The 27,572-nt window shown below is 45.3% G+C and overlaps 1 protein-coding gene across 1 annotated transcript; it reads right to left on the reverse strand.

The window, feature by feature from the left end:
* Positions 1-315: 315 nt before the first annotated feature.
* OSCP1 (organic solute carrier partner 1) lies at positions 316-27,191 on the reverse strand. Its single transcript, XM_058553700.1, has 10 exons — positions 26,858-27,191; positions 16,363-16,517; positions 12,926-13,093; positions 12,332-12,412; positions 5,509-5,612; positions 4,934-5,062; positions 4,058-4,127; positions 1,890-2,029; positions 905-968; positions 316-665 (listed from the first exon to the last, which is right to left on the reverse strand). The coding sequence occupies exons 1-10, from the start codon at positions 26,967-26,969 to the stop codon at positions 540-542; spliced, it is 1,149 nt and encodes a 382-aa protein (XP_058409683.1). The 5' UTR covers positions 26,970-27,191; the 3' UTR covers positions 316-539.
* Between the last annotated feature and the right edge of the window lie 381 nt (positions 27,192-27,572).

The raw sequence follows: 27,572 nt of genomic DNA on the forward strand, positions 1-27,572 counted from the left end.
GGCCAACCTGGTGGCGTAGTGGTTAAGTTCGTGCACTCTGCTTTGGCAGCCTGGGGTTCGCAGGATGGGTCCCGGATCTACACAGCGCTCATCAAGTCATGCTGTGGCAGCATCCCGCATACAAAATAGAGGAAGATTGGCATGGACGTTAGCTCAAGGACAATCTTCCTCAAGCAAAAAAAAAAAAATAAATAAATAAATAAAATAAAAAAGAAAGTGGCAACAGGAGTGCCCCCTTCCCTGCTCTGGGGCTTGAACCTACGGCCCAGGATGCCTTGGATGGTTGTCATAAAACCAGAAAGAAAATGGGAAAAGTCCAATTTAAAAGCCAGAATATATTCTGCTGAAAATATGTGCACGTGTGCGCCTTCCAGAGAGTGTGCTCCCAGAGGGAGACTTGCACAGTTCGTTACAACATAGACAGGAACAAGGGGTGACGGCTTCACCCAGTAGAAAACTAGCAGCATCATTTTGCTCCCTGGGGCATCCCCCAGGGTCCTCATCAGGCAGCCTCTCCCATAGGGGAGGGGTGCGCCTGGTCAGCACAGCGATAACTCATCCATCATGGCAAGTAAATCATCTCCTTTGCTGGCGCTCCGCCTTGGTGGGTCCGAGATCTCAAACTCCCCCATGATCCGAGCCAGCTCTTCGTTCCTTTGCTGGTCCTGTTGGAGAAATGAGAGGTGAAAGGGAATGAAGAGGATGTGTTGGCACCACTGCCTCTTTGTGCAGTTGGTATTTAATTTTCGTCCCCCCACTGGGATGCATTTCAGTTCCTCACCTGTTTGTCAGAATAGGGACTATAGTTACATGCTGATTAGAGAGAAGGGGGGCCTTTGAAGTTCAAGGATATTACAGATGCGGAGGGGAATAAGATCTGACTTGTGTAATCCCCTGGACACACCTGAGTTGCTTGTATGTTGATAACTTCATAGGATAACTCTTCTGGCCTGGTTAGTGCTGCTTGTCTGCATGAGATGGTAGAGAAATGGGTCAAAGGTTAGGGTTTTCTCCCTGCTACGTGGCAAACTGGCACTTGATAATCTGGCAACCTATTTTTTCTGCCTCATCTTCTGCCATTTCCCTTCACCTTTGCACTATCCCCAACCAATGCTCTCTGTACTCCAGAAAGTCAAGTCCTTTTCTGTCTTTGTGCCTTTGCACATACTAAATTCTGCCAAGAATATTTTTCCCCTTCCTCTGCTTGGCAAACCCCAAGACTCAGCTCAGAGGCCAAGTCCTTCAGTCGGCCAGTGCAAAGTCACTGCGTCCTCCATTAGAACATTTATGACATGGCGCTGAAATAATTGATGAAATGTTCATTCTCTTGTTATGCCGGGAGCTCCTGAGGACAGGGTCTAGGTGTTAACGCTCCATTTCTGTGTCCCCAGCACTTACTATAGTACCTGCCACACAGAAATGCACAGAAGAAGCTAATTTAATGGGTAGGGAAATAGAAGGCAAGCCCCACCCCAAATATTTGGTTGTGAGGAGGTCATGAGACAATGAATGCAAAAGTGCTCTGTAAACTGTAAAGCACTGTATAAATCTCAGTGAATTACTACTGCTATTGGTTTTGGGGGAGACTGTCCCTCTGGTTTCTTAACAGACTTTTCTTAATTTGATTATCTTAACCACTAATACCTCTTGTTCAGCTGTGCTTTGCTAAATAAAACATTAGAACTATTTTTTGAACAAATCCAGAAGGTTCAGGCTATTTAATACTCGTGGATTCTTCTTTAACTAGGTTATTGAATTTGCTGATATCTCATTTATGATCTTTACACCTGTGTTTATAAGTGTCACCCGTTTATAATGGTCATTTTTTTGGTTCTTATCATCCTTAGGATTTTTATATATGTCTTTAAAGAAACAGATTTAAAACATACTCCTCCTCTTCATCAGTGGTGAAGAGATTCAACCGGAATCCTGGCTCAGGGTCACTGGGTTTCTTAATCTCCATCCCTCCCAGCAGCCTGGCCAAGAAATTCAGCTCTTCTTTAGCAAGAGGGTTTGGAGCAATGCTTTCCTGCAGAAACAATTTCATGATTTTTAGCCACATGAAGGTGATCACGTTTCCTGCTGAGATCCAGAGACCCAGGGTGGTATTATAAAACGAGGCAAAACCATAACTGTTTAAATTATTTCTGGGAAGAACTGGGTCCAAATGAAGCACAGAAAACAGGTTTAAACAAAAGGAGAATCAGAATCTGCGTCAGAAGCAGGACTCTAGCAAGGCAGCAAACCAGAGATTTTCACACTTGCAAGATGAGTGGGAGGCCCCAGGGATCCCGGCTCCTCTGACCACCTTCCTCCTTTAAGGAGAAGAACACTGCTTCCTCCTCAATCTAGTGCCCTCAGCATTTACCAGTCGCCTCAGTAGAGGCGCCGGGTCAAGGGCACGCGCTCCGTAGCAGCTGCCACACTGCCCTCAGGTGGTGACCATCATGAACACACCCCTGAATCTGTTCCCTCCTCTCTCTCAGTCTCGCCCCACTTCAGCCTCCACCCCGCTCCTAAACCCGCTCTCTCTAATCCAGCCTTCCCCTCTCCGCCTCTTCGTCACTCTGCCACCAGAGTTATCTAAAATATTGTTCTCAACTCACTTCTCCCCTGCTCGAGACAAACCCCTCTGCCTCCTGCCTACAGGACAAAGTCCAGATTGTTTCAGCCCCTTCTGAATCAGGCCCCAGTGTCCCTGTCCAGTTGAATCTCAGGCCACTTGTCTCAATTACGTTCTCATCCAGCATGTGGGAGAGACGCTGCCTCCCGGCTTCCCCCAACACTATGCTCTTTTGCCCCTCGGTGCCTTTGCTCACACTGTCACGTTGGTCTGAGGGCCCATTTCTCCTCCTCAGCTATGTAGTAGCCTACCCACTCTAGAGTCCCACTTGAATGTCACCTCCTCTCAAAAGCTTTCTTGATTCCTGTCCCCCACCCCACTGGTCAGAAGTGTGCTCTGGCACAGCACTTTGTTCAGAATACCCAGCAGGCTCTTCCACTGTGTTAGAGTTACTTGTTCCTACAGCCGTCTTTCCCAGAGGACTTCAGGCCCTTCAGGATGAGACCACAACTAAGCCAGCTTTGTGGCTCTGGGTACCCAGCCCATAGAAGTAGTTCAACTAACGTTTGCTGAATAACTGACTATTCCATGATTTGTCCTATAACCTATAGCTGGCCGGTAGCTAGTTCAGTGAAAATTGGTCAAGACAGAATTCAGAAAACCTAAAAGCCCATTTCGAACTTAGCTACCACATTGTTATATAGGGAAGCACTGAAAAGGGATGTTTTAATGATCGAAATACACACAGGTGCTGGACTCAGCAAAGCCGGACCTAATGGCACTGGTACAGTGCTATTTCACATATCTTGGTGTGTGGTTCCTGCTTAATCATGGTGGTTGAGCCAAGCCTAAAATTACCTAATTAGTCAGATCACTGGAAGTCTCCATGAGAAACTACAATTAAAAACCCATGTACAGGGCCAGCCCCGTGGCTTAGCGGTTAAGTGCGTGCGCTCCGATGCTGGCGGCCGGGGTTGGGATCCCGGGCTCGCACCGACGCACCGCTTCTCCGGCCATGCTGAGGCCGCGTCCTGCATACAGCAACTAAAAGGATGTGCAACTATGACATACAACTATCTACTGGGGCTTTGGGGGAAAAATAAATAAATAAAAAAAAAACAAATTTAAAGAAACCTATGTACAGGGCCGGCCCCGTGGCTTGGTGGTTAAGTGTGCGCGCTCCGCTGCTGGCGGCCTGGGTTCGGATCCCGGGCGCGCACCGACGCACCACTTCACCGGCCATGCTGAGGCTGCGTCCCACATACAACAACTAGAAAGATGTGCAGCTATGACATGCAACTATCTACTGGGGCTTTGGGGGGAATAAAAAAAAAAAACAAAACCTATGTACTTGTAAGGCTGAATCAAGAAGGCTGCAAACAATGAGGGAAATGTGGCTAGCTTTGAAATCTAAAGAGTTCCCACCCTACTCCCCATCCAGATTTTTGTATGTAGAAATAAGCCTGAAGATAAATAAGGGAGGCAGAAGCTCACCTGTGTCCGCGAAGCTAAGTTCTCTGATGCTCCAGACATATGGGTTTCCACAGGCCGGTTCACGCTGTACCTGGTGTCAACAGAAAACCGTGAAAAAACTGTCCAGCCATTTACACTGAATTCCTTCTTACTCATAAATATAGCGCACAACTTTTGTTTGTTTGTTTGTTTATTGATTGATTGATTGAGGAAGATCAGCCCTGAGCTAACATCCATTGCCAATCCTCCTCTTTTTGCTGAGAAAGATTGTCCCTGGGCTAACATCTGTGCCTACCCTCCTCTACTTTATATGGGATGCCACCACAGCATGGCTTGACAAGCGGTGTGTCAGTCTGCGCCTGGGATCCGAACCTGCGAACCCCAGGATGCTGAAGCGGAACGTGCGAACTCAACCACTATGCCACCAGGCCGGCCCTGCATAGCTTTTATTTTTGAGACATTAAAAAGCATCCAGAAAGGTGCTGGGAGTACAGAATACAACTAAGTGGCTGTCAACCACCAAATTTCACTTCTTCCCCCCAAAAATACCTGGGAAGCTGTGTGGAAATGCCTCCTCTTACAAAGGAATGAGTATCACTGAAAAAATGTGAATAATACATGAAGGCCAAGCCTTTCTGGATCTCCACTGCAACCAAGGTTTTAGCTAGTTGTCATCCATGCCTATTTACAATTATTTATCTTTTAAACCTGTTGAGTTACCTTATGTTTGGACATCTTAGGTGCCCTTTGAAAATGTCAGGGCTCTGCACTCATTGTATCTAAGTGGAAATGACTCCCTTGTCAGCAGAGATTTTCATGGCAGAAGTCGAGCTGGGGTTTTAAATGAAGTGACCTCCCTTGGACTCGAATTCACTCAGGGAGGGAGAATTTGCTTACATATTAGTTCCCAGTTTCAGGACTCGGTCTCCATAAAGCTCAAAAGAACCTTCTTTTGGTGCCGGGACATAGTTCCCACCGTGCTTGAATTCTACTGTCTTCACTTCTTCGCCTTTGTTGTTGAACATTCTACAATACAAAGTATGACATGATGGAATGTTCTCCAAGCTTGGGTAGTCCTGGAGGCTTCTTGATTCTTTGTACTATGGGACAAAAAGGAGTTCATGCACTCCTTCAAGATAAAGATGCTAGTGGAGGTAATAATAATCATACAATAAATAATAATATTTATTGAGAACATGTTATGTGCCAGGTGCTGTGTAAGCATTTAGAGCATTATTGTCTTATTCATCCTCACAGCAACCATTTAATAGATGAGGAAATGAATCCTGGAGAACTGGGTGGTTTGCTCAGGTGTCTGCTAAGTGTCAGAGCTGGGATTAGAACCTGACCACCTCCCTGCTGTGATTTACTCAAGAAAGGGAGGGGCCCGGGATGCTGCATTCTCTGCCGTGGCCACATACTGGTTTCCCGGCACCCAAACACTGGTCTGACAGTTACTGTTGAGAATTCACCTGATGAGTCCTGGAACTTCAGTTCCCCAGGGAACAGGCCCAGACACGGGCAACACAAAGCGACCATTAGAATTCTGAACTCTGTCCTTTAGAAATATGGACACCTGGAAAACAATACACTTATTGTCATTCATCTCGGTGCATTTTCATAGACATAAGCATTCTGAGGATGGAAAGTGTACGATGGTTTGGAAATGTTACCTATTGAGTTTATAACAATAAGAAGAGAGAAAAACTCACCGTTAACTAACACCTGCAGAGTTACGGTGTTTTTACAAACAGAACTTCTTTTGAACCGCACAGCAAATCTTCCAGGAAAGTTGTATTACCCTCATTTTAAAGATTAGGAAGCTGAGGTTTAGAGTGAAGTGACTTGCTCAAAGAGAACAAGAAGAGAGAGGGCTGGGAATCAAAACCAAAGCTGACTCTAAATTCCACACCCACTCCTTGGTGCCCTGCTCACTTTCCATACACCTGCAACCCTTGAGCTTAAGAACCTCATTACTTCCATTTTACAGATGAGAAATCAGCAGCTCAGAGCTTAAGACACTTCCTCAAGGCCAGCTAGCTCATAGCAAGTAGAGCTGAAGATTCAAACCCGTGTGTTTCTGATTCTGGAGCCTGAGCTCTTAGCCATGTGCTGGGCTGGTGAGAAGGGGCTGGAGCAGGTGGATCCAGTTGGCATTAGAGTTTGAAGGTCTTTTATGTGACTGAAAACACCACATTATGCTTATTTCTACTCCCTGGCTTGTGCACTCGCTATGGAGGTCTTGATCAGATTAAGTCCCAAGAAGATTGTAGCAGTTAATCAGTTTTATTGGCTCTTAGCTTCCTCATCTGTAAAATGAGACAAACTTGACGGTCCTTTCAAACTCTAAAATTGTACAAGATTATATTAGGAATACCATCAAAACTAAGCATGTGTTGTGTGCAAGGCAGTGAAAATGCAAAGTGATCAGAATTTGTAAGCTGGCAGCTTGGCATGCTGCTGTTACAGTCTAGGGTACCTCTCAGCTGGGCCACGCCTCGGCTCTCGGATTTTAGTATGTTACACAGCCTTTCTGGGCATCAATGTTCTCTTTGGTAAACTGGGGGTAATAACAGTATCTATTCAACGAGTAAGTATGACAATTAAGTCAGATAATGGACAAAAAGCACTATTCCAGAGCCTGACACATAGTATGTGCTCAATAAATGGTAGCAAATACTCTTAGTACTGCAGTCTAATTGGACACAGGAAACAAGCATAAAATGGGGGAAAAATGACACTATAAAGCCGGATATGCTGAATAGCATATGCATATTAGCCCACTGAGGAGAATGACTTCGGCATGGGAGGTGGGTAGGGGTGACTGTGGGTTTGGAGCTGGACCTGGAGGAAGAAGGTGGGTGTGAAGGCACTTCAGAAGCAAAGATGGGCAGGCACAAGGCATGTTTTGGGGGGTTGTGTAAACTGGTTTGGTCAGAGGGTTTGGCTAGATGAACTTGAAGGTATTTTTAACCTTGAGATTCTGTGACTGAGGGATGTAAATACTACAGGCATGGAGAAAGAAAATTTGGAGAGAGAAGTGGGAATATATATATATGTGCTGGACCCTCTGTTAGCCTAATTCTGATAAGGTTGACTACGTCATAGTAGATCTGAAATGTACAAATTTAAGTCAAGTGCGTGTTTGTGTTTGACCCGAGAATCTGCCTGTGGCTCGACAGGATTGTTGGGTCCGTCTGCTTGCCCAGCCTCTCTGCTGGCCCTCAGCTGTAGGTGTGGCTTTCCCTCGCCCTTTTCCTCTCACTTCACTCCTTTTTTTCCCAGGTGATCTCATCTACTCCCACACGCCAGTGTTCACCTCTGTGCTGATGGCTCCCAGATCTCGAGCTCTCCCCAAACCTGATCCTCCTCTGATGTTCCCAATCTCCGTGAATGACACCCCCAGGTCACCAACTCAGCAATCTGAGTTGCCCCGCCCACCACCTTCCCATGGGTGTCTCTTCAGTGGCCCAGCCCTGCCAACCCAATGACCACTCCTGTATCTGGCCCCCACTCTCTGCCCTGCTCCCTAGTGCAGACCTTCATCCTCTCTTGCCTGGCCACTGCAGGAGCCTCCTGACTGGCCTCCCTGCCTCCCCTCTCACTCGTTTTTGATCCATCCTCTCTTCTTCTGCTAAAGAGACTCTTCTAAACTCATATCTTACCATGTCCCTCTCCTGCTTCAGTGGCTCTCTGCTGCCTGCTAGATGATGTCCAGTTGGTCCTTGTTTCTCTCTGAGGCCATGTTCCTCCTTGAACCCTCTGTTCCAGCCACACTCTATTGTTTACAGCCTTCTGCCCCCCTGCACCACCAAATACATCAGGCAGTCACACGCCTCAAGCCTTTACTGAGATGGTGTCCTCTGCCCAGGTGTCATCCTAACCCCTCCCCTTGTGTTCCCATGGGCCTGGTGAAAACATATTTCTATTAAAAGATACCAGATCCTCTACGAAGGCTTTTCTGATTCTCTTAGGTAGAACCGACCACCCCCGCTTTGTGTCCTCTCCACATTCTTCTATTTCAGAACCAAACATCTGTAAGGCACTTAGTGCATTTTTTCCCCCTCTCTAATAAGTTCCTGAGGGCAAGAACCACGTTTTACGGAAAGAGGAAATGAAGGTCACTGAGCCGTGGGGCTGGAGTGCTGCATGAGACATCTCCAGGAGCATTTACGTTCCCCAGGACGATGGCAGGACTCTGGTGGCCGGGAGCAGTGAGCCAGGGATTTAAATGCTCAGTGAATATGGGTGGGCGACTTGACAGTTTCAGCGGGGAGTGACGAGCATAGGGCTTTAGACAGTGTTATGGGTGATGGTTGGCCTTACAAAAGGAGGGCTAAGTTTGTGAGGGCAGGAGAATAATGATCTGAAAGTGAGGGGGAAGCTGGCAGAATGCCGACCCTGCTTCTCACATGCTGCCTGCGGGTGAGAAAGAATGACCAGCCTCCCCCAAGTGGCCAGAAGACTTCAAATGCCATCTCCGTGCCGTATGCTGAGGATTCCCACATTTATGTCTCCAGCCTGGATCTCTCCTTGGAGCTCTAGGCTTGGATAATCAACTGCACATTTGACATTGCTACTTGGATGTCTAACAGGCAAATCAAACTTAAATAGAATGAATTTTCCTACCCAAATATACTTCCTTTCAGTCTTTCCCCCTCTCAGTAAATGGCACCCCAGTTGCTCAGGACAAAACTTTAGTAGTAGCTGCTCTTCATTCTTCTTTCCCTCCTTCTCCACATCCACTCTCTTAGTAAGTCTTGTTGATCTTGCCCCGAGATCCTCAATGTGGCGGATCCCAGACGCGAACACTTCTCCCTATCTCCCCTGTAGCACCTAATCCAAGCACTTTCACTTTTTACCTAATTTCTACAAGAGTTTCCCACCTGCTGTCCTACCTCCACCCTTGTCCCATACAGTTCACCTTCCAGAACACAAATCAGATCGTGTTACCTCTCACCTTAAAATGCTTAAAATCTTTCCTTTAGTCTTAGAAGAAACTGCTTACTAGGGCCGAAAGCTGAGGGGCCTGGTGAGTAGCAGTTTATTTATGACTGGCATCTGTTCCCATTCGTCAGTGCCCACGCTGCACGGGTTGTTAACTTTATTCTGAGTATCGCTTCTGTCTAGGATGCGCCATTCACACTGGCTTTCTCTTCGTCCAAGGAACACATCATGCTTTTTCCCACTAAGGGCCTTTGAGCTTGCTGTCCCTTCCGTTTAGAATCTGTTCCCTGAGATCTTTGTTAGTTACATTCTCAGCTAAAATGTCTGTCCTCGGAAAGGCTGTCCTTGACTCTAATTCTATTACTTAAAGATGTGCCATCCAGGGCAGTAGCGATTAGTCAAATGTGGCTATTAAAATTAAAATTAAATTAAAAGTTCTGTTTCTCAGTCACACTAGCCACATTTCAAGTGCTCAATAGCCACATGTGGCTGGTGGCTACCATACTGGACAGCACAGATACAGAACATTCCCATCATGACAGGAAGTTCCATCGGACAGTGCTGGTCTAGTGGAACATCCCATCCCAGTGGCCCTCTAGACTTGACCTAATATTGCCACCTTCCTAAAAGTTATCAGAACCAGAACATGACTTACTTGTCCTCTCTGTCTCCTCCTACTAGCATAGAGCCTCCTCAAGGCAGGGCCTCTGTCTGGTTCACTTACGTATCTCAACACTGAAAGCAGTGCCTGGCTTAGAGTGGGCACTCAATAAATATTTGTTAGACTGACCAGTTTTCTAGGGATGACATATTTCCAAGTGGAGTGGATAATGGAGCGGAGCTGTAAGGAACATCTATGAAGAGGCAAGGATGGAATGATGTTTTCCAACAAATGAAACAATGGACAGAACACGAGGAAAGTCCATGAAGGAGGGACGCATGAATGGAAATGAGAGTGTGGGAGGGGGTGGGTGACCTGAGGAGCCTAGTCTTTAGGAGGCAACTCTGGAGGAGTTCTGGAGGGCTGAAAGGGGGTGGGAATTGAGATGGCTGTCAATAACTGCTCAGGATCCTAAATGGAATTGGTCTTCGTGCAGTCTGGCCCAGTGCACAGGTCAGGGCCTTGACCACATTAAGGCCACTTCAAGTTGTTTCATGATTTCTCAGAAAGCCTTGGATATCATGATGAGGAGTTTTGTATTCATTTTGGTTAAACAATGAGCAAGCGAGTGTTAGATCAGAGCTGTGTTTTCTTGATTTAGTTGGTTTTGCTAACAAATCTAAAAACTATCATGACTGTTTTGAAAACAGAGAAAATCTGTATAGGCAATCACAAACTGCAGCTGAGCAGAACTACTATTAAAGATCTGACTTGGAAAACCAGGCAGATGTTACAGACCAGTGGTTGAACATTGTCAGGATATGTGATTCCTATTTCTCTTGATGAATATTCTGGTGTTTCATTGCCTGCCCATCTAGCAACTAAAGCTTAATATATTTTGTGGTTTAATATATTTTGATGATTTTGTTATAGACTTATTATTAGGAAAGTCTTTTCATTATAATGAATTTTATCTTATCAGAATTGAGAAATCAATATGACTGCTTATATTACTACAATCCATAAAATAATGTCCAAATATACACAGTCTTGATAACAATATGATGCAGTTTTTAATACTTTAAAGCAATGCAAAACTTAATCTTATTTGTACTTTCATATTTTTTATTTTAATCAATGACTATTAGAGATCTTAATTTATATTGATGTTATTATTGCTCTATTCGTAGCAAATAAAATTATTCATGACAGTTAAAAATAAAATTGGCCTCAGAGTTCAAATCTATTTGTCTTCCCTGGTCCAAGGAAGGGAAATAACAACCAGGCACTAAACCTATTCTATTTCTTCTTTTTCCTGAATTTTATTTTGTGACTCTGTTACACATGCACATGTACAAAATTCAGAAGGTTCAAGGGTATACGATGGAACATAAGTCTCTCTCCTATCCCTGTCCTTCATGCAGCTCTCCACTCCAGCAGGTGACCACTGTGACCACGTTCTTGTCTATCCTTCCAGAAGCACTCTACACTACACATATACAAGCAAATACATATGTTGCTTCAGTGAATCCTCCCAACACACTCAAATTAGGATCATCATTTCCATTTTTCAGATGAAGAAACTAAGGCTCAGGAGAAGCCATTTGCCCAGTTCATGGAGCTGTGCTGGAGCTGGGGTTCGAACACAAGAATCCCATTGGCTTCTCATTTTGCCCTATCATTCCAGCTCTCCCATACCAGTGTGTTACATGATGGGAAGGAACAAAGTTCTGTCCAAGAGAGACAGGCCTCAGATTCAGAAGCTCAGAAATGTGTTTTAAAAGTTAGGGTGTGGAACTACCTGGAGCAGGCACAACAGGAGGAGGCAGGGTCAGTTGGAAGGCAACAGCCAATAAGAACACGAGGGCCTGAGCTAGCCGGGCAGCAACAGGAATGGAAAGGAGGGTGTGGATATTGAAAAGGCAGACTCTACGGGCCTTAGAAGCATTCAGATGAAGGTCAGAGAAGGGAAATCAAAGGTGACGCTCTGGTTTTGAGCCAGGCAAGTGAAGGAATCGTGGTGCCCTCAAAACAAATCGGGAAGTTGGGGCAGGACTTGAATTTTGGAGGTTAGTTTAGTTACAGACATTAACTTGTAGGCACAGGTGGGCATCCTGGTGCAGAGTTTCAGCAAGCAGGTAGAGATGTGGGTCTGGATGGCAGGGCTGGGGCTAGGGTAGAGTAGAGCTTAGACTCAGGAGTCCTAGGTGAAGGAGCTGGAAAGGGGGGAGGAAAGAGAATTCCTAAACAGAAAGGGATGGGTGGAGGCAGAAGGAGGAAGGTTTGGGGACAGGAGGAGGGAGAGGAAGGAGTGAAAGGCATAGAGGCAAGGGAAGGCCAGGATGGTATGGCGCCATGGAAGTCCAGGAAAGGTGAGGGTCTCATGGAGCAGGAGGGCAGCCCCCCTGACATCATCAGATCCTGGAGAGGTCCAGGATGCTAAAGGTCAAGAAGAGGTTCTGGAATTGAGATCAGGCAGGTTGCCTTGAGATCCCATTTCTTCTGGAGAAGCAAGGGCAGAAACCATATTTTAAAGAAACACAGAAGGTACCTGGGAAGGAATGGCGGCACCATTGTCTTCCTTGGTCCATTTCAAAACTGCTGAGACTTGTTATCAGAAAGTTTATCATCACGGAGCCAAACAGTGAGGACATCACTAACTGTGCCGAATTTCAGCCCTCGTCTGCCTGACCACTCAGCACCCTCTTTCCCGAGGGCAGCAGCGGCAGGGCTGCCCATTCACTCACCCGGATGTGCAGGTCCTGGAAGAAGATGAGGAGCGTCTGCCGGATCAGCTGGAACTCCCCCGCGGAGAGACCCCCATATACCTGCCAGAGGCAAAGCAGAAGGACGTGAGACGAGAGTGCAGACAGGCGGGGGTAGGCGGGCGCTCAGGGATGCGAGCAGATAAGCCGGGAGAGGACTCAGCTGCTGGGGCGGGAGGGACAGCAGGAGAGCCAGCACCGCTCCCTCACCAGAGTGACAACCCCATATGCCACACCTGAGCAGGGTACACCTCACCTCCCCTGGTCCCCACAGACCTGGAGACGCTGTTCCTCAGGATTTAGCATAACATCCACCACCAACTCTCTTTCAGAAAAGTTAGGAGAAAATGGCTATGCTCTGTGTCATTGCTTTCCCAGTCTTGAAGGCAACAGTAAGAGGGCATAAGATGATAACGCCAATTGTAGTACCAAAATGGATACTTGTAGATCTTTAGAATTTTCTGGGAGTGTGGCAGGCCTCATCCTGTTCTCTCTGCCATAGAATCTGCCTGTTCCTAACTGAGGAATGAGGACAAGTATTGGGACCGAGAGGTGATAAACTGAGGATACTCTTACTTCAGTCAGCTGCCGGAAAGTCTCATCCACTTGACGCAGGATGGTTGGGGAGTCGCGGATGAATCCCTTGATGGCATCTAAATGATTGAAAGTGACCAGCAACACATCCTTGGGACGGGGACACATCAATACTTGATATTTGAAAGCCACAGTCATCAGGTCATAGAGCTGCCAACCCATACACGAACAAAATAAATAGGATCATAAAAGCAGATGTCAGAACCTCTGAACAATGATTCAGTCAAGCATTTACTGAATGAAAACCAGTTCTGGGCATATCATATAGCTGAGGTGACCATATCAATTATCAATCACACCAAGACACTTTTCAGAATAAAAGGGGGTGACATTAATAACTAAGCCAGGACACGGGAGTAAACCCGGACATTCCTAGGCGAACCAGGAGTTTGGTCAGCTTCTCTGTACTGCTGATGGAACTCATTTGAAACAATATTGGCAGCTGGGGACCCTGAACTGGGTGCTGGACTTGGAGAGCAAAAACTCACATTCAAGCCCTCCATCACTGCTGATTTATTGGACGGCCCTGGCCAAGTCTCTCCATCTCTCTGAGCCTGAGTTTTCTCATCTATAAAAAATACTCCTGAACTTCCTATCATTGAGGAGCTGCTGAGAGGAGAAAATGAGATGATATGTGTGAAAGTGGCAAGTATAAAGTTCTACAACTGTATAAGAACAATTTTAAATGACAAACAATACTTAATAAGATATCAATAAGCCCCATGTATGGTATGACCGTCCATGAGTGATAAGAGGTGAGAAATTGGTGAGGACCGAAGTAGTCAGGATAGGCTTTGTGGAAGAAGAAGGCAGTCATAGGGTTCAAACTAGCTGAGGGAGAGGAAAGGCATTCTAGTTGAGGGGAACAGCATGTGTGAGGGCCTAGAGGCAGCAATGAGTATGCTATTTTCCTGGAGAATGAGGAGAACAGCCTGACTAGAGAGGACAGCTCGTGTTGGGGATGGTGGGAAATAAAGTCGGATAAGTACAGCAAGGTTAGAACATTAAAGGTTTAGAAATATAGGCAAAATAATTTAGACTAGATAGGGTAGGAATTAGGGGCTACTGAAGTTTTCTGAGCTGACATGATAAAAGTGGTGATGAAGCACGGTTAGTCAGTCTGGCAATGATGAGACGTGAGAGAGGGGAGAGACTGAAGCCAGGGAGATTAGCTAGTGCCTGGCTCCTAATAGGTTTGCAATAATATCTATTGATTGTATGAATGAAAAAAATTTTGTTGGCATAATCCAGACTTAAGGCCTGGAATCAAGACAGCGAGAATGGAAAAGGCAGGAAAAAGAAGAGCATGTGATACTTAGAAGGAAAGGCTGTCAGTACCTGCTGATTATCTGACTAGATCTGGGGGATGAAGACGCGGCCTGTCCAAATGACTACAGCATTTTCACCTTAGTGCCTGGGAGAAGGATGGAGGCAGGGAAGTCTGGAGGATGCGGGACAGGAGCCCGTTTGGGAGAGAAGGTATGGACGCGTCTGAGGCAGGATTGAAAATATAACTACTACCATCTGTTGTACCATGTACTACCATCACGTACCAAGCACATTTATATACGTTACCTCATTTGATCCCATTTAATCTCCACAAGAACTCTGTGAAGTAGGTATTATCCCAAGTTTAAAAACGAAGAAACTTGCCTAATGTCACACAGCTGGTAGTAAGTGGCAGGGTGAGATGTGAACTCAGGACAGTCAGATCCTAAAGCATTTGCTAGAACTTTCTACATGATCCCATTTCTCAAATATGCAACTAAACATTTACTTAGAAAGTGGCATAAAACAGGAACAGCCTGTGTGTGTGTGCGTACGTGCAGGGGCGTGTAATACTAGAGATATAGATTTGAGACTCTCTGCCACCAACATCAAACATTAAGTACTTGTCGTGTATAGGACACCATGCTAGGAATAAAGGAGACAAATGGGTATGAGATGAAGAAATGAAAGTTCAGAGTTATTCAGTAAATTGAGTTTTACAGCTAGTATTCGGTAGAGCTAAGACTTGAATCCAGGTTTTTTGATTTCAAATTCTGTGTCCTTTGTCTATGGAAACCTTAACCTTCTTAAAGGTAGAGGGAGAAGAGCAAGCATAGAAGATAATCAACATTTATCAAACATCTACTCTGTGCCAGGCCTCGGTGCGTCATTATATACACGTTTCTCACTTAATCCTCCCAGCACTGATGAAGTAGCTATTATTATCCCCATTTCATAGATCAGAAAGTGGAGGCTCAGGGAGATAAAGCGACTTTCCAGAGGTAAGTGGCAGGAGGTAAGAGGGCATGGTTAAAGGCAGTCTGTTTCCCTGAGGTTTCCAGCAATAAGTGAGCATTGATTTTGCACACCCAGCACCCACTGTCAGGCCTCACGATTTTTAAAAATTCACATAATGGAAAAACTTGAAAAGGAATTGTTATTATTATTTTAAAATTAACTGAAGTCTGTATTTTATTCAGACTTCATTAGTTTTCCCCAATGCCCTATTTCTGTTCCAGGATCTCACATTACATTTAGTTGTCATGTCTCCTTAGGATCCTCTTGGCTGTGACAGCTTCTCTGATTTTCCTTGTTTTTGGTGGTCGTTGAGTACTGGTCAGGAATTTTGTAACATGACCTCCAAATGGTATTTGTCTGATGATTTTCTGATGATTAGACTGGTGTGGTGGGTTTTGGGAAGAAGATTACAGGGGTAAAGTGCTATCCTTATCACATCATACTAGGGCACGTACCACCAACACAACTTATCTCTGTTGATGTTGACCTTCATCACCTGGTTGAGGTCATGGTTGTCACTTTCTCCACTGTAAAGTTAACTGTTTTTGCCCCCTTTCCATTCTGTCTTCTTTGGAAGGAGGTTACTAAGGGCAGCGCACGCACATGGAGTGGGGGAGTTATGCTCTCCTTTCTGGAGGGCAGAATATCTACATAAATTATTTGGAATTCTTCTGAATAGGAGATTTGTCTATTCTCTGCCACTTATTTATTTGAAATTTTTATTTTAAAAATCAGAATGCCCTAATAATTTGTTTCCCAAAGAAATGGATATGTTCATGTTGTAAGTAAAGACCTAGCAGTTTTGAATTTGCTTTAAAAAAAAGCCTGGTTTCCTCATTGCAGAGCTGACATTTGTTAAGAACGAAGCGGAATTCAAGTTTTCAGGGCTGAGTTCTTGTATTGGGTTAAGGTGTTCATAAACATGGGCATAAAAACCAGCTCTCCCCTTCGGGCAGGTGGTATGACACCAATAACAGAGCGGTTGGTGTGGATGACTTCTGAGGCCCTTCCCAATGCTGAAACCCACCAACAACTAATATTTACAAGTGCCTTTGTTTTGCAAGGCACCATTGCACACATCGTCTCATTTGACTCCAGTCTATGGTCATCCACATAGGCACCCATCTGCTCACCTTATCCATGCTGGCCTGGTTCAGTCTTATGATGGAGGCATGAGCCAGGCGGTCGTAGACAGTCCTCAGTGCCTTCTTGGAGTAGAGCTCTTGGGGTTTGAACAATTCCTCCATAAACTTTCGATTGAACATAGTTGAGATGATGTCATTCAGAACTGTAGAAACAAGGGAGAATACAGTTGAACATGGTACTGGAGGAAGTTTTTTTTTTTTAATTATGCCACAATCTTTTCTTTTCTTTTCTTTTTTTTTTTGCAGGGAAAGATTTGCCCTGAGCTAATGTCTGTTGCCAATCTTCCTCTTTTTCTTCTTTCCCTCCCCAAAGCCCCAGTGCATGGTTGTATATCCTAGTTGTAAGTCATTCTAGTTCTTCTATGTGAGCCACCGCCATAGGATGGCAACTGACAGACTGGTGGTGTGGTTCCACAACAGAGAAGCAAACTCGGGCCACAGAGGTGGAGCCCACCGAACTTTAACCACTAGGCCATCAGGGCTGGCTCGGTACTGGCAGAAGCTTTCTTCAGGAAATGCTCTCTGTGTACGAATGGAATGGAGGAGCTGAGCCTATGCAGAGTGGGGATGCTGATGGGCTGGATGAGATCTGCTCCCTGGGGAGAAACCACACAGGTGCCCCAGTAGAAAGCAGGGTCCAGAGCGCTTTCTGAGACCATCTCAGAGCAAACGTAAATGTGACAAGGTACAAATGTGTTGTGCTTCAGGGGTTACAGATCACTTTTACATACAATATCTCTCACTTGATGATAGGGGAAATGTTCTTCTTTCTTTAAAAAAGATTCCTGTGAGTATTTTAGATTAGAATCTTCCTTAAGACGAGAAAGAGTATCACTCTTTTCTGTTTGTTTAGCACATCTATAACATTTTTGCTTAAAATTAAATTTTATAAAAATGGGACCAATAATGGTAATTGACTTTTTCTTTTTTTTTTTGCAAAATATTTAATGAAAATAGACACTCAGAGATTAAAACATTTCTAATGTTTCTACAAGACGTGTACTTCAGATTAGCACCATTTTAGTATGCCTTAATTTCTACATTTGATCTATAATATTGATATTACACTGTAGTAGTGTCACTGTAGTGACATGTCTGATATTGTTGCTCAAATGGAAAATTTCAGTCTGGAGAGAATAAAAGGTCCTAAGGCACGTGCCAACAAAAGTGTTTATAATTCCACTTCTTCATTCACTCATTCAGATAGATTATTTAATAATAAATAATTATTTAAGATTAGATATTTTGTGCTACTCAAATAACATTAGTTGAGGGCTAGGAAAACGTCTGGTACAAGGAATAGGAACAATAGAGAAATTTTTTTTTTTCTTTTAAAGAATCTTTTTTTTTAAATTTTTTCCCCCCAAACCCCAGTAGATAGTTGTATGTCATAGCTGCACATCCTTCTAGTTGCTGTATGTGGGACACAGCCTCAGCATGGCCGGAGAAGAAGTGCGTTGGTGTGCGCCTGGGATCCGAGCCCGGGATCCGAACCCGGGATCTGAACCCAGGCCGCCAGCAGCGGAGCGCGAGCACCTAACCGCTAAGCCACGGGGCTGGCCCCTGAGAAATCTTAATTAAGCCAGATATATTCTAGCCTAAAGGTGAGAGTATATGGATGCTGACACTATACATTCATAGCAATTAAAATTTGAAAGAAAACTGTTTACTTAAAGTAATTATACAAAATCAATTATGAAACATGAGTGATTATTACTAAAAAAAATAAATGCCTCTTTCTTTTGCCACACAAAGGACACACCAGGTGATTGGTTGTGGCCATGTATCTCAGAGAGTGAAGGCAGGGTGGAGCATTGTGGTCATGATTTCAGGCACTCTCTCTACCTTTAATGTTTTTTTTTTTCTTTTCTGTGAGGAAGATTAGCCCTGAGCTAACATCTGATGCCAATCCTCCTCTTTTTGCTGAGGAAGATTGGCCCTGGGCTAACATCCGTGCCTATCTTCTTCTACTTTTATATGGGACACAGCCACAGCATGGCTTGACAAGTGGTGCGTCGGTGCGAGCCCAGGATCCGAACCTTTGGACCCTGGGCTGCCAAAGCGGAGCGTGTGCACTTAACCGCTGCACCACTGGGCTGGCCCCCTCTACCTTTAAATAGTAATTGATAGAAGGACCCTGAAGGCTCAGGCCAGCATTTTAAAGCATCTCAAAGAGCATATTTTATTTTTTATTTATTTTTACTTTTTTTGCTGAGGAAGATTAGCCCTGAGCTAACATCTGTTGCCAATCTTCCTCTTTTTTTTGCTTGAGGAAGATTAGCCCTGAACTAACATCTGTGCCAATCTTCCTCTACTTTATATGTGGGTCACCACCACAGCATGGCTGATGAGTGGGGTAGGTCTGTGCCCGGGAACTGAACCCACAAACTCGGGCTGCTGAAGCGGGATACACCGAACTTAACCACTAGGGCACAGGGCCAGCCCCTCAAAGAGCATCTTTTGGGGGAAGGAGGAGCTGAGGGCTGGTTGTACTTAAATCTTAAATGGAAGTGCTATGGTGGGAGGAGGGGAAACACTTTTTTCCTCCACGTTGACACAAAAGAACTGACTGTGACTCCTTACAGAAGTGTTGAACTCACACTTGGCCTTTGAATTTTACTCTAGACTCCCTCGTATTAGTGAGGAAGAACCAAATCCATTACCAACACAGGGTATCCCTCACATTTTACAATTTCACCCCAGTGCACCTTGCCCTTAATGTGCACTAACATTTCCCCAACCTGGGCCCCTTGGAGACGTATGAACTCTTCTGGGTTTGCCTCATGCACGGCCTTTTGCCTTCGACCTAAATAAGCAAGGACTTGCAATAAACTGGGTTTTCTAACGTTTTTCTTACCGCAGCCTGTATAAAATGCAGAATTTGCAAGGAAATAGGTACAACTGAAAAGTCACACATAAGGCCTCAAAAGAGAGAATTTGAAGAATTTTCCATAGATTTATATAGGCCAGGGAGGAGCGCCAGAGAGGAAGAATTCAAGTTAAACAAGCACATCAGCTCTGAGTCTGTTAACGCTTACAAATAGCTACTATTCACCTAGGTGCTGAGGCATTTCTCTAGAGTCTTTCAGCCCTCAGCAAGTTCTAGGAAAATAACTTACAGCCAAATAAATCAGTTCTAAAAGAAAGAAAATCCCAAGCTGATTGTTAGCCACTCTGGCAAAGTAAAAAACAAAACGAAGCCTTTCCCCTGGGAAGTGAATAAGCTATATATCACCATGGATCCCTGCACAAGAATGTCGACAAAGTTCACCTGTTGGGAAGAGAGTACAGCAGCCCGTGTCGCTGTAGGCAGACCCGTGAACACAAATGCCCCCAAAGAGGAAACGGCAGTTTTACGGCTGGGCCCCGGCACCCAGGGCTCCCACCTCTCACTTAATTCTTTCGAAAGAATATGGGGGCACAAATTAACATGCTTACATCTCACAGTGTGCTTCCCTAGCACTTGGTTGAGGCAGGCCTACTATGTACCAGACACTGAGAGAAAGGCCAGGGTGCAAAGAGAGAGGAAATGTCCTTGCCCTAGAGAAGCAGCCTATTTCCAAACCCGAGAAATGGTTTTAACCAGACCTGTTAGTCTGTCTTGGTGTTAGTTTTTGGCACTCACATGAGCTTTCCATAATTTCACGAGGCAGGAATGTACTAGGAGCCAGATTTTGTCAGGAAGAGACCAAGGCCAGGAAGGGAAGCGATTTTTCACAGGTGCATCAGAAGGGTTACTAACTGAATTCTAAACATACCAGGCTTCTAGTCCTGGGTTCAGATTATGAAGTCAGTTTCTGCTCATTTTTGAATGCTTAAGTTAAAATACATTCCAGTGATTCAATTATGTATACAAAAAGCCTTCGAAATCTACACTACTCACCTGAAACTCTGCCATGAGTCAAGACGTGGGCCAAAAATTGCTCAAGAGAAGTGGTAAAAGATGGTTGTGAAATATAATAAAAGTGTATCATGCACTTCAATTGGGCTTTTCTTTGAGCCTGGCCTGATGAAATAATTCTCTTGATGAAATCAACTGAGTTTTTACCAACTACCTTTGCTGTAAATTTAATTGTTTATGGGAACATGCAATTTGGAACCAAGGATAAAAGAGAGAAGCTACTGCTTTTGGATGGTTACCATGTTTTGAATCCTTACTATGTTCTAGGCTCTGAGCTTAGAACTTTCCATGCACTATCTCCTTTAAACCCCAAGACAGCTCTGAACTACTATCCTTATTCTATCAAGGAGGAAAACTGAGTCTTAGAGACGTTCAAGTCCAAGGTCACACAGGTGGTGGTGGAGATGAAATTAGAACGGTGTTGTTTGATTCTAATGCCTGGGCTCTTAAATATTACATATGTTATCGCCTCAGCATACTTGGTGTGATGAGAGCGTTTAAAATATTGAGGACGATGGCTGATGACATGCATAAACTGCACCCAAATGTCAAATGATGGAAGGTACTCGTGGCATTTAAAGGTGAGAAAGGCTAAGGTTTTATTCTGAGGAATTGGCAACTTTTTCAGGTTTGCTGCTAGTTGTAGGTGAAGGGGAAACTGAAGATCTGGCATGACAGGGTCACACTGCATGCATGAAATCATGCCTTTTGCCCACAGTCCTGGCAGCCATGCAGTCACATGCTTCCATTCTTCTCGGTTGCTCAACAGATATCTCAGTGTGCTAAGGAGAATGGCTAGGGAGGGTCACTCATGTTGAAACACAATTCTTTGGCTACATGACACTATCACAGAATTGTTTTAAGGACTACCAAATAGGACAACCTACCCAGAAGTGTAGCTTTGCTCTAGTTTTCCCTGCAAAACTTGGAACTGATGAAAAGAGACAAATCATTCAGGTGCAATTTGGTCCTTTTGCCAAAGTTTGCCTGGTTTTCATCTCTCACGCTGTATTTATTTAAGTAAAAGATTCAAATGTGTAACCAATGTCTTGCCTAAAGAGAAACTCGTGCCTATTTTTTTACTTTGAAATATGTCGAGTGGTCCCACTTGAAGCCCCATCGATCAAGGACTGCGTAAACCTGTGGATGCAGCCTGAACACATGCAGCCCAGAGATAGCGTACCTCGTCCTCTGTCCATTTCTGTCCATTCATCTACATGAAGCATAGAAAAAGAAAACACTAGTTCATGAAGGAAGAACATTATTTTCAAGGAGGCTTTTAGAATGCCAATTAGCTGGTCTACGAAACTTTATTTTTTATGTTTGCAGTTAATGTCCAATGTGAATACTCTGCCTTCTATTCGAAACTTTTAAAGGATGATGGATAAACAACAAGTTCTAAAAAACCCCTAGAGAGGCAATATCTTACAGAGAGCGGCCTACGGAGAGAGGAAACTCAGGAGGACCAGCCACCCTGGGGTTTATCTTGACAGGCTCAAGAAGTCATCCTCTCTCATGCCGTGAGAATACACCTCATTCAAAAGAAGGCTTTTAAAAACACTAACTCCCATGAGGAAGGATAATTCCAAGAACAAGTAGAGAAAGGATTTTCTTTTTGTAAAACCTGATGTTTTATTAATGTAAGATTTCCCTTTCTTTTCTTTTTTTTTAGAATTTCCGTTCCATTTATTTATTTTTTTGTGAGGAAGATCAGCCCTGAGCTAACATCTGCCAATCCTCTTCTTTTTGCTGAAGAAGACTGGCCCTAGGTTAACATCCATGCCCATCTTCCTCCACTTTATATGGGATGCCGCCACAGCATGGCCCGACAAGCGGTGCGTCGGTGCGCGCCTGGGATCTGAACCGGTGAACCCCAGGCTGCCGTAGTGGAGCGCGCGCACTTAACCACTTGCGCCACTGGGCCGGCCCCAAGATTTCTCTTTCTAGAGTACAGATGGAACTTCTCAAATTAGAAAACTTGTAATGTGAATTAAAAGAGAAAAAATGTCTGTTTCTGATTTAGTTTTATATATAGATGCACGACTTCCATGTAAAAAGAGGGAGGTAACGATGGGATCACTGTGAAGAAAGCTCCTGAGGACAGAGGCAGTCAGGGAGATGCCAAGAGGACACCAAACAAGGAAAAATGTACTTGCCTAGAGAAATCTGTGGGAAGCAAGACCCTTTATGGTTGAGACGTGGCTCTACCACTTCCTAGCTATATTACTTCAAGCAACTTGTTTAACCTCAGTGTCTTCATCTGTAAAATGGGCGTCATAATTGCACCCTCCTCATAGGCTTGCTGTGGGGCTGAGATCAAGCACTTAGCTGGCTTCTCTTCTAGTTCTGCTTTTTCTACTGCAGAACTCTTTGGACAACACCCATAAAGGATGAAAGACGACTTTTTTTCTTTCCTTAATTCTTTGGTGGAGATTTCAACCTAGAAAAATCACCCCCAGATAAAGTGTTTTACATACACCCACATTTTAAAAACATTTTGTAATGAATGGTCTCTTTTGGAAACCTCTGCACTAGATTGTTTCAGAGGTGATTTCTGAAGTTATAATCAAAGCACGTATGTGCCTTCAATAGACAATACCAACAGCTCCTAAGAGACGCCTGAAAGCACACTCCGTGCCCTGCTCTACTGGCTGCAAAGGGTTCCTGTTGTAAGGTCACACTCCTCGGGGGAAATTCACTATTTTTCTCCCACAAGAGTCACAAGCTTTTGGACAGAAAACATTGGGGAAGCAGCACCAAGAGTCTGGCCTTCTTAAAGCAGATACTGGCTTCTTTGGCATAATGTCCACACCTTCTATCTTTTCATGGTATTTATTTTACAGGCAGTCTTGCCTGATAGGCTCATGGGAATTCAGAGGGATGGAGTTGCCACCTTCTTGAGGGTACATTTGGGAACAGTGGTGCTGCAAGGGGCTCACCTACTTCACGGGACAGCGACTACCCACTGTTGACAGAATGGAGCTGGCCAATGCATGCCCACGGGTACCAGCCCCGCCCGCAGCCAGTGACGCTCAGCTCCAGCAGAGGTCTCTGCAGTGCTGTGTGCTCCAGGCCCCTTTTCTCCTGAGGATCCAGGGGAGGGTAAACGATGCCCTGTTCTTCTATTATTTCTCCAGATGACTTGTTTGGGACAATTCCACTTTAGTTATATTTTGAGCAGGAGGCAGACCCAAGGCTATCCAGAGCTGCCTGTTAAATTGGAACTAGAAAAATACAAAGAGAACCTCACCACCATTTGGTTGCTCAGTATTCCACTGTGATCTGCCTGTCTTAGAAAAATCACTTAAAGGCTCTATGCCTCAGTTTCCCCTTCTGTAAAACGAGGAACATCAACAAAATGTAACAGGGTCTTATTTATGAGTATTTTTAAGAGGACGGGAGTGAGGCAAAGGCAGCTTTTATTATTCTCGCTGTTGCTTAAAACGTGGGACATTTACTATGCAACACTTAAAAGTTGCCCCACAGAGAGAACACTTCCTTTCTGTTAAATGCTAAACTACAGGCTGCCTCGTGGGGAAAAGCTGCAATATGTGCCTTGGCCCTGCAGGAGCAGGAAGGCCTCCAGGAGACCAATTAGTTGTGTAAGATAATGAAAACATCTAGAAGAAATACGATTTCCATTCAAAGCTTCCATGAGGACTAGTTTAGCACGTCTCGTGTTTTACAGGCCTCTGCACAGGCACTCGTCACAGTGACTCTCGCTCCTGCAGTCACACCAGCTCTAAATGGTGGAATAGATAAATGTTTCTCAACTTTTTGAATCCCACGCCCTCTACCCTGCCTTCTCACTCTACCTTCTACAAATGCCCATCAGCCAAATACTTTCTGTCCTTCCTTTTATAAAATCAATGTGTATATTGGATATTTTTTTCAAACCTCTCCCCCTCCTCCTGACCTTCCAGCCCTCCCAAAGATTCTGACACAGTCTCCCCAGGTATGGAAGTCCAGTGCAGCAGGTAAGGGCATATTGATTAAGAGTATGACCTCTGGAGACCAATGACCTGGGTTCAAATCCTTTACTCTTCCTCTTACCAGCTATGTACCCCTGGGTACATTAGCCTTAGTTTCTCCATCTATAAAATGGGGAGAGTAGTATTACCTACACGATAGGATAGTTGTGGGGATTAGGTGTTTAGAGAAGTCCTTGGTGCAGAGTAAGTGCTTAATAAATGTTTGTTGTTGCTGTCATTAGGAAGATATGTCCCCAGGTTTTAGAACCAGTTACTGGACCAGACTGGTCAAAAGCCCTCCCTCCAGTGAATGCGAAGAAGGGCTAGATCAGGCTCCACTCAGCATCTCATATGACGTCTGACACCCACCCAAACTGTGGATGGAGTGAGTGTGTGGATGTGATTTCCTCAGGATGGCTCAAATTCCCTAAGGCTGAATCTAGCAAACCCAGGACTACAGCTCCCGAAGACAAAGGAAGCTACTCCCCTAGTATTCACAAGTCTTGCCCAGACACCTCTTGAAAGATGGCACCTGCTGCTCATTGTGCCAAACATGTTAAATACATTATCTCATTCAATTCTTACAACTTCGCTAGAAGGTGTGTATTATTATTTCCACTTTACGGAAAAAGAAACAGGCTTATAGAGGTTATATTCCAAGGTCATACAACTAGTTAAATGGCAAAGCTGGAATTGGGACCCATATCTGTATGACTCCAGAGAGCACGCTCTTAATTGCTAATTTACACTGCCTTCCAAGATGCTACCAGTCCAAGACCCAGCTGTCAGCTCATTAGCCCAAATGAAATCACATAACCTAGGCACCAAGGAAAACAGAACCCTCTTGAGGAAGAAATGGCAACATCATATAAAACAGCCCGTTTAATAATTTTATTTATTTATTTTTCCCCCAAAGCCCCAGTAGATAGTTGTATGTCATAGTTGCACATCCTTCTAGTTACTGTATGTGGGACGCAGCCTCAGCATGGCCGGAGAAGCAGTGCGTCGGTGCGCGCCCAGCCCGATCCAGGGCCGCCAGTAGCGGAGCGCGCACACTTAACCACTAAGCCACGGGGCCGGCCCAAAAACAGCCTGTTTAGATCATCAGTTCAACAAACATTTACTTAGCACCAGTTTATCCTGGTCTAGGCATTATGCTAGGTGCTGGAGTACAAAGATGAGGGAGACAGACACATACACAGACCATATCCATATAATATAGTCAGTGATAAAGTAGAGAGAGGCACGCATGGGTGCCATGGGAGTATACGCAGGCCCTTTCCCCAGGTAGGGAGACTTCCTGAAGATGATTCTTAAGTTGAATAATGCAGGATGGAAGGAAAATGACTGGCATGTAAATGGGAGGTTTGTGGTAGCATGGAGATTACCAGCGTGGAAACGTGAATGAACATGCTTTAAGTGGAGACCCACAAGCAGTTTGGTATTATTAAGATACAAAGTAGGAGGCAGGCAGTGGTGGAAGATGGGACTGCAGAGGTAGACAGAGATCGGATCAGGAAGGGCCCTGAAACGTCCTGCCAAGGACTTGGCCTCCATCCAGACAGCAGTGAAAAGCTGACAAAGGGCTCTAAGCAGCAGGGAGTGTGGACAGATTTGCATTTTAGAAAGCTCACTGGCAGCAGCGTACAGAATGAATGGAGCGGGTATGCTATGGGGAGTTCTTTTTATCTCATTATGCACGGACTGGGAAGCAATCGCACAGGCACAATAGTGAATATGTGAATATGTAAGCTTAACATCTGAATATGTATGTTTGACATCAGTTGAGCATACAGAGACTGTTGGAGAGAATATAAATGTTTTAATCAGTGGCCATGTCACTTACCTTTACACCAACTTTTCTTCCTCTACTTTGAAATATATTATTTCCTTTATACTTAACCCCGTGTAACTTGGTGAAAGCAGTTGTTGGTTGAGAAGAGAGGAAAAGGGTGCCAGAGAGTTCTAGGTGGTGATTTTTCTGGGGATTAGATGTGGTGTATATGGGAGACAGATTTTGCATTTTAGAAACTCAATTATTTCCACAACTACATTCTCTTCCAACAATTGTGAAGGGAAGGACTTATAACTTTCTTATGTTTTCTTATTTATCCACGGCATTTTTGAACCCTACCTGTCTAGAAATAGAAATGAGCAAGACTGGCTTCCCGTTTATGAAGAAGGATATTATTCAGAGGAACGGAGAATCAGAACGTGTTCCCTGGGGGGAAGAGAACGCTTGGACTAGTAAAGAGTATGTCGCCAGGTTGTGGGCAGCTGGGACTCCTACATTTGGGAGGGACTGGTTGTCAAGAGAGATTGGGAAATCATTTCTCCGATTTGAGGGGATGAGGACATTGGGGATCAGGCACCCTAATAATATCCAATGGGGGTATTAAATCCCTCTGCCGTGAAAAGATCTTTTGGGGAATTTGAATCCTAAGGGACTTTGACTGGATGGGGCCGTGGCGTTGTAAGAAAGCTCCCTGGCTATCTGAGGGCAGGTGCAGGGGTGTCGGTCAGTCTGTAAAGGGGCCTGACTGTGGAGGAGTGGCTGTGGGGGCCGGGCTGCGGGGCAGGGGGCTGGCTGTGGGGGCCGGGCGCCTCTCACCTTTGCGGGCCTTGTCTCCCGGGACGTTCTGGGCTCGCAGCCGCTGATCCAGGATGTAAAGCATCTCCCCGCCCAAGTTCAAGAAGAGCAGCGGTAGCGTCCGCACCGACATGGTGCCGGAAGCGAGCAAGGCCGGCCAGGAGCCCCGGGCTTGCAGCCAGAGGCTCGGAGGCCCGGCCGCCGCGTCCCTATAGCCTGGTTGCTAGGGCAACGCGGCGGAGGCAAAGGGAGCCAATCAGCAGGCCGTTTGTTGGGAGGCGCCAGGGGGCGGACGCTCATTGGGCTGGGGGGTTGGTTCAAGCCGGAGCCGGGAGCGGTGGTTTTGAGTTTCCTAAGCCCGGAGGCAAGGGCGAGGGCCGGGTAGGGTCAGGGGGCAGGGTCTGGCGGCCGGCTGGAGCTCGGGCTGAGGCGCGGAGGAAGGGGCGGCCTCGCGCGGCCCAGCACCGTTCACACGGCCACCCGCACCCGCCCGGCCGCGTTCCCGTGAACAAGGCAAATCCCAGCAAAACTTTAAGGCGCTCCGGGCGGACGGACCTGGTTGGAATCACGGCTCGCCTGTTTCCTAGCTGTGTGACTCTGGGCACGTGTTTTGAGCTCGGGCTTCCTCACACGTAAAATGAAGGTGACACCCACCTCATAGGGTTGCAGAGAGGAAACAATGAGACCATGCAAAGTGCCGCGAAAGCACTCAATAAAATGGGAACTGACTATTCGA

This window comes from Diceros bicornis, chromosome 13 (assembly GCF_020826845.1).
Source record: "Diceros bicornis minor isolate mBicDic1 chromosome 13, mDicBic1.mat.cur, whole genome shotgun sequence".
Classification (NCBI taxonomy): Eukaryota; Metazoa; Chordata; class Mammalia; order Perissodactyla; family Rhinocerotidae; genus Diceros; species Diceros bicornis.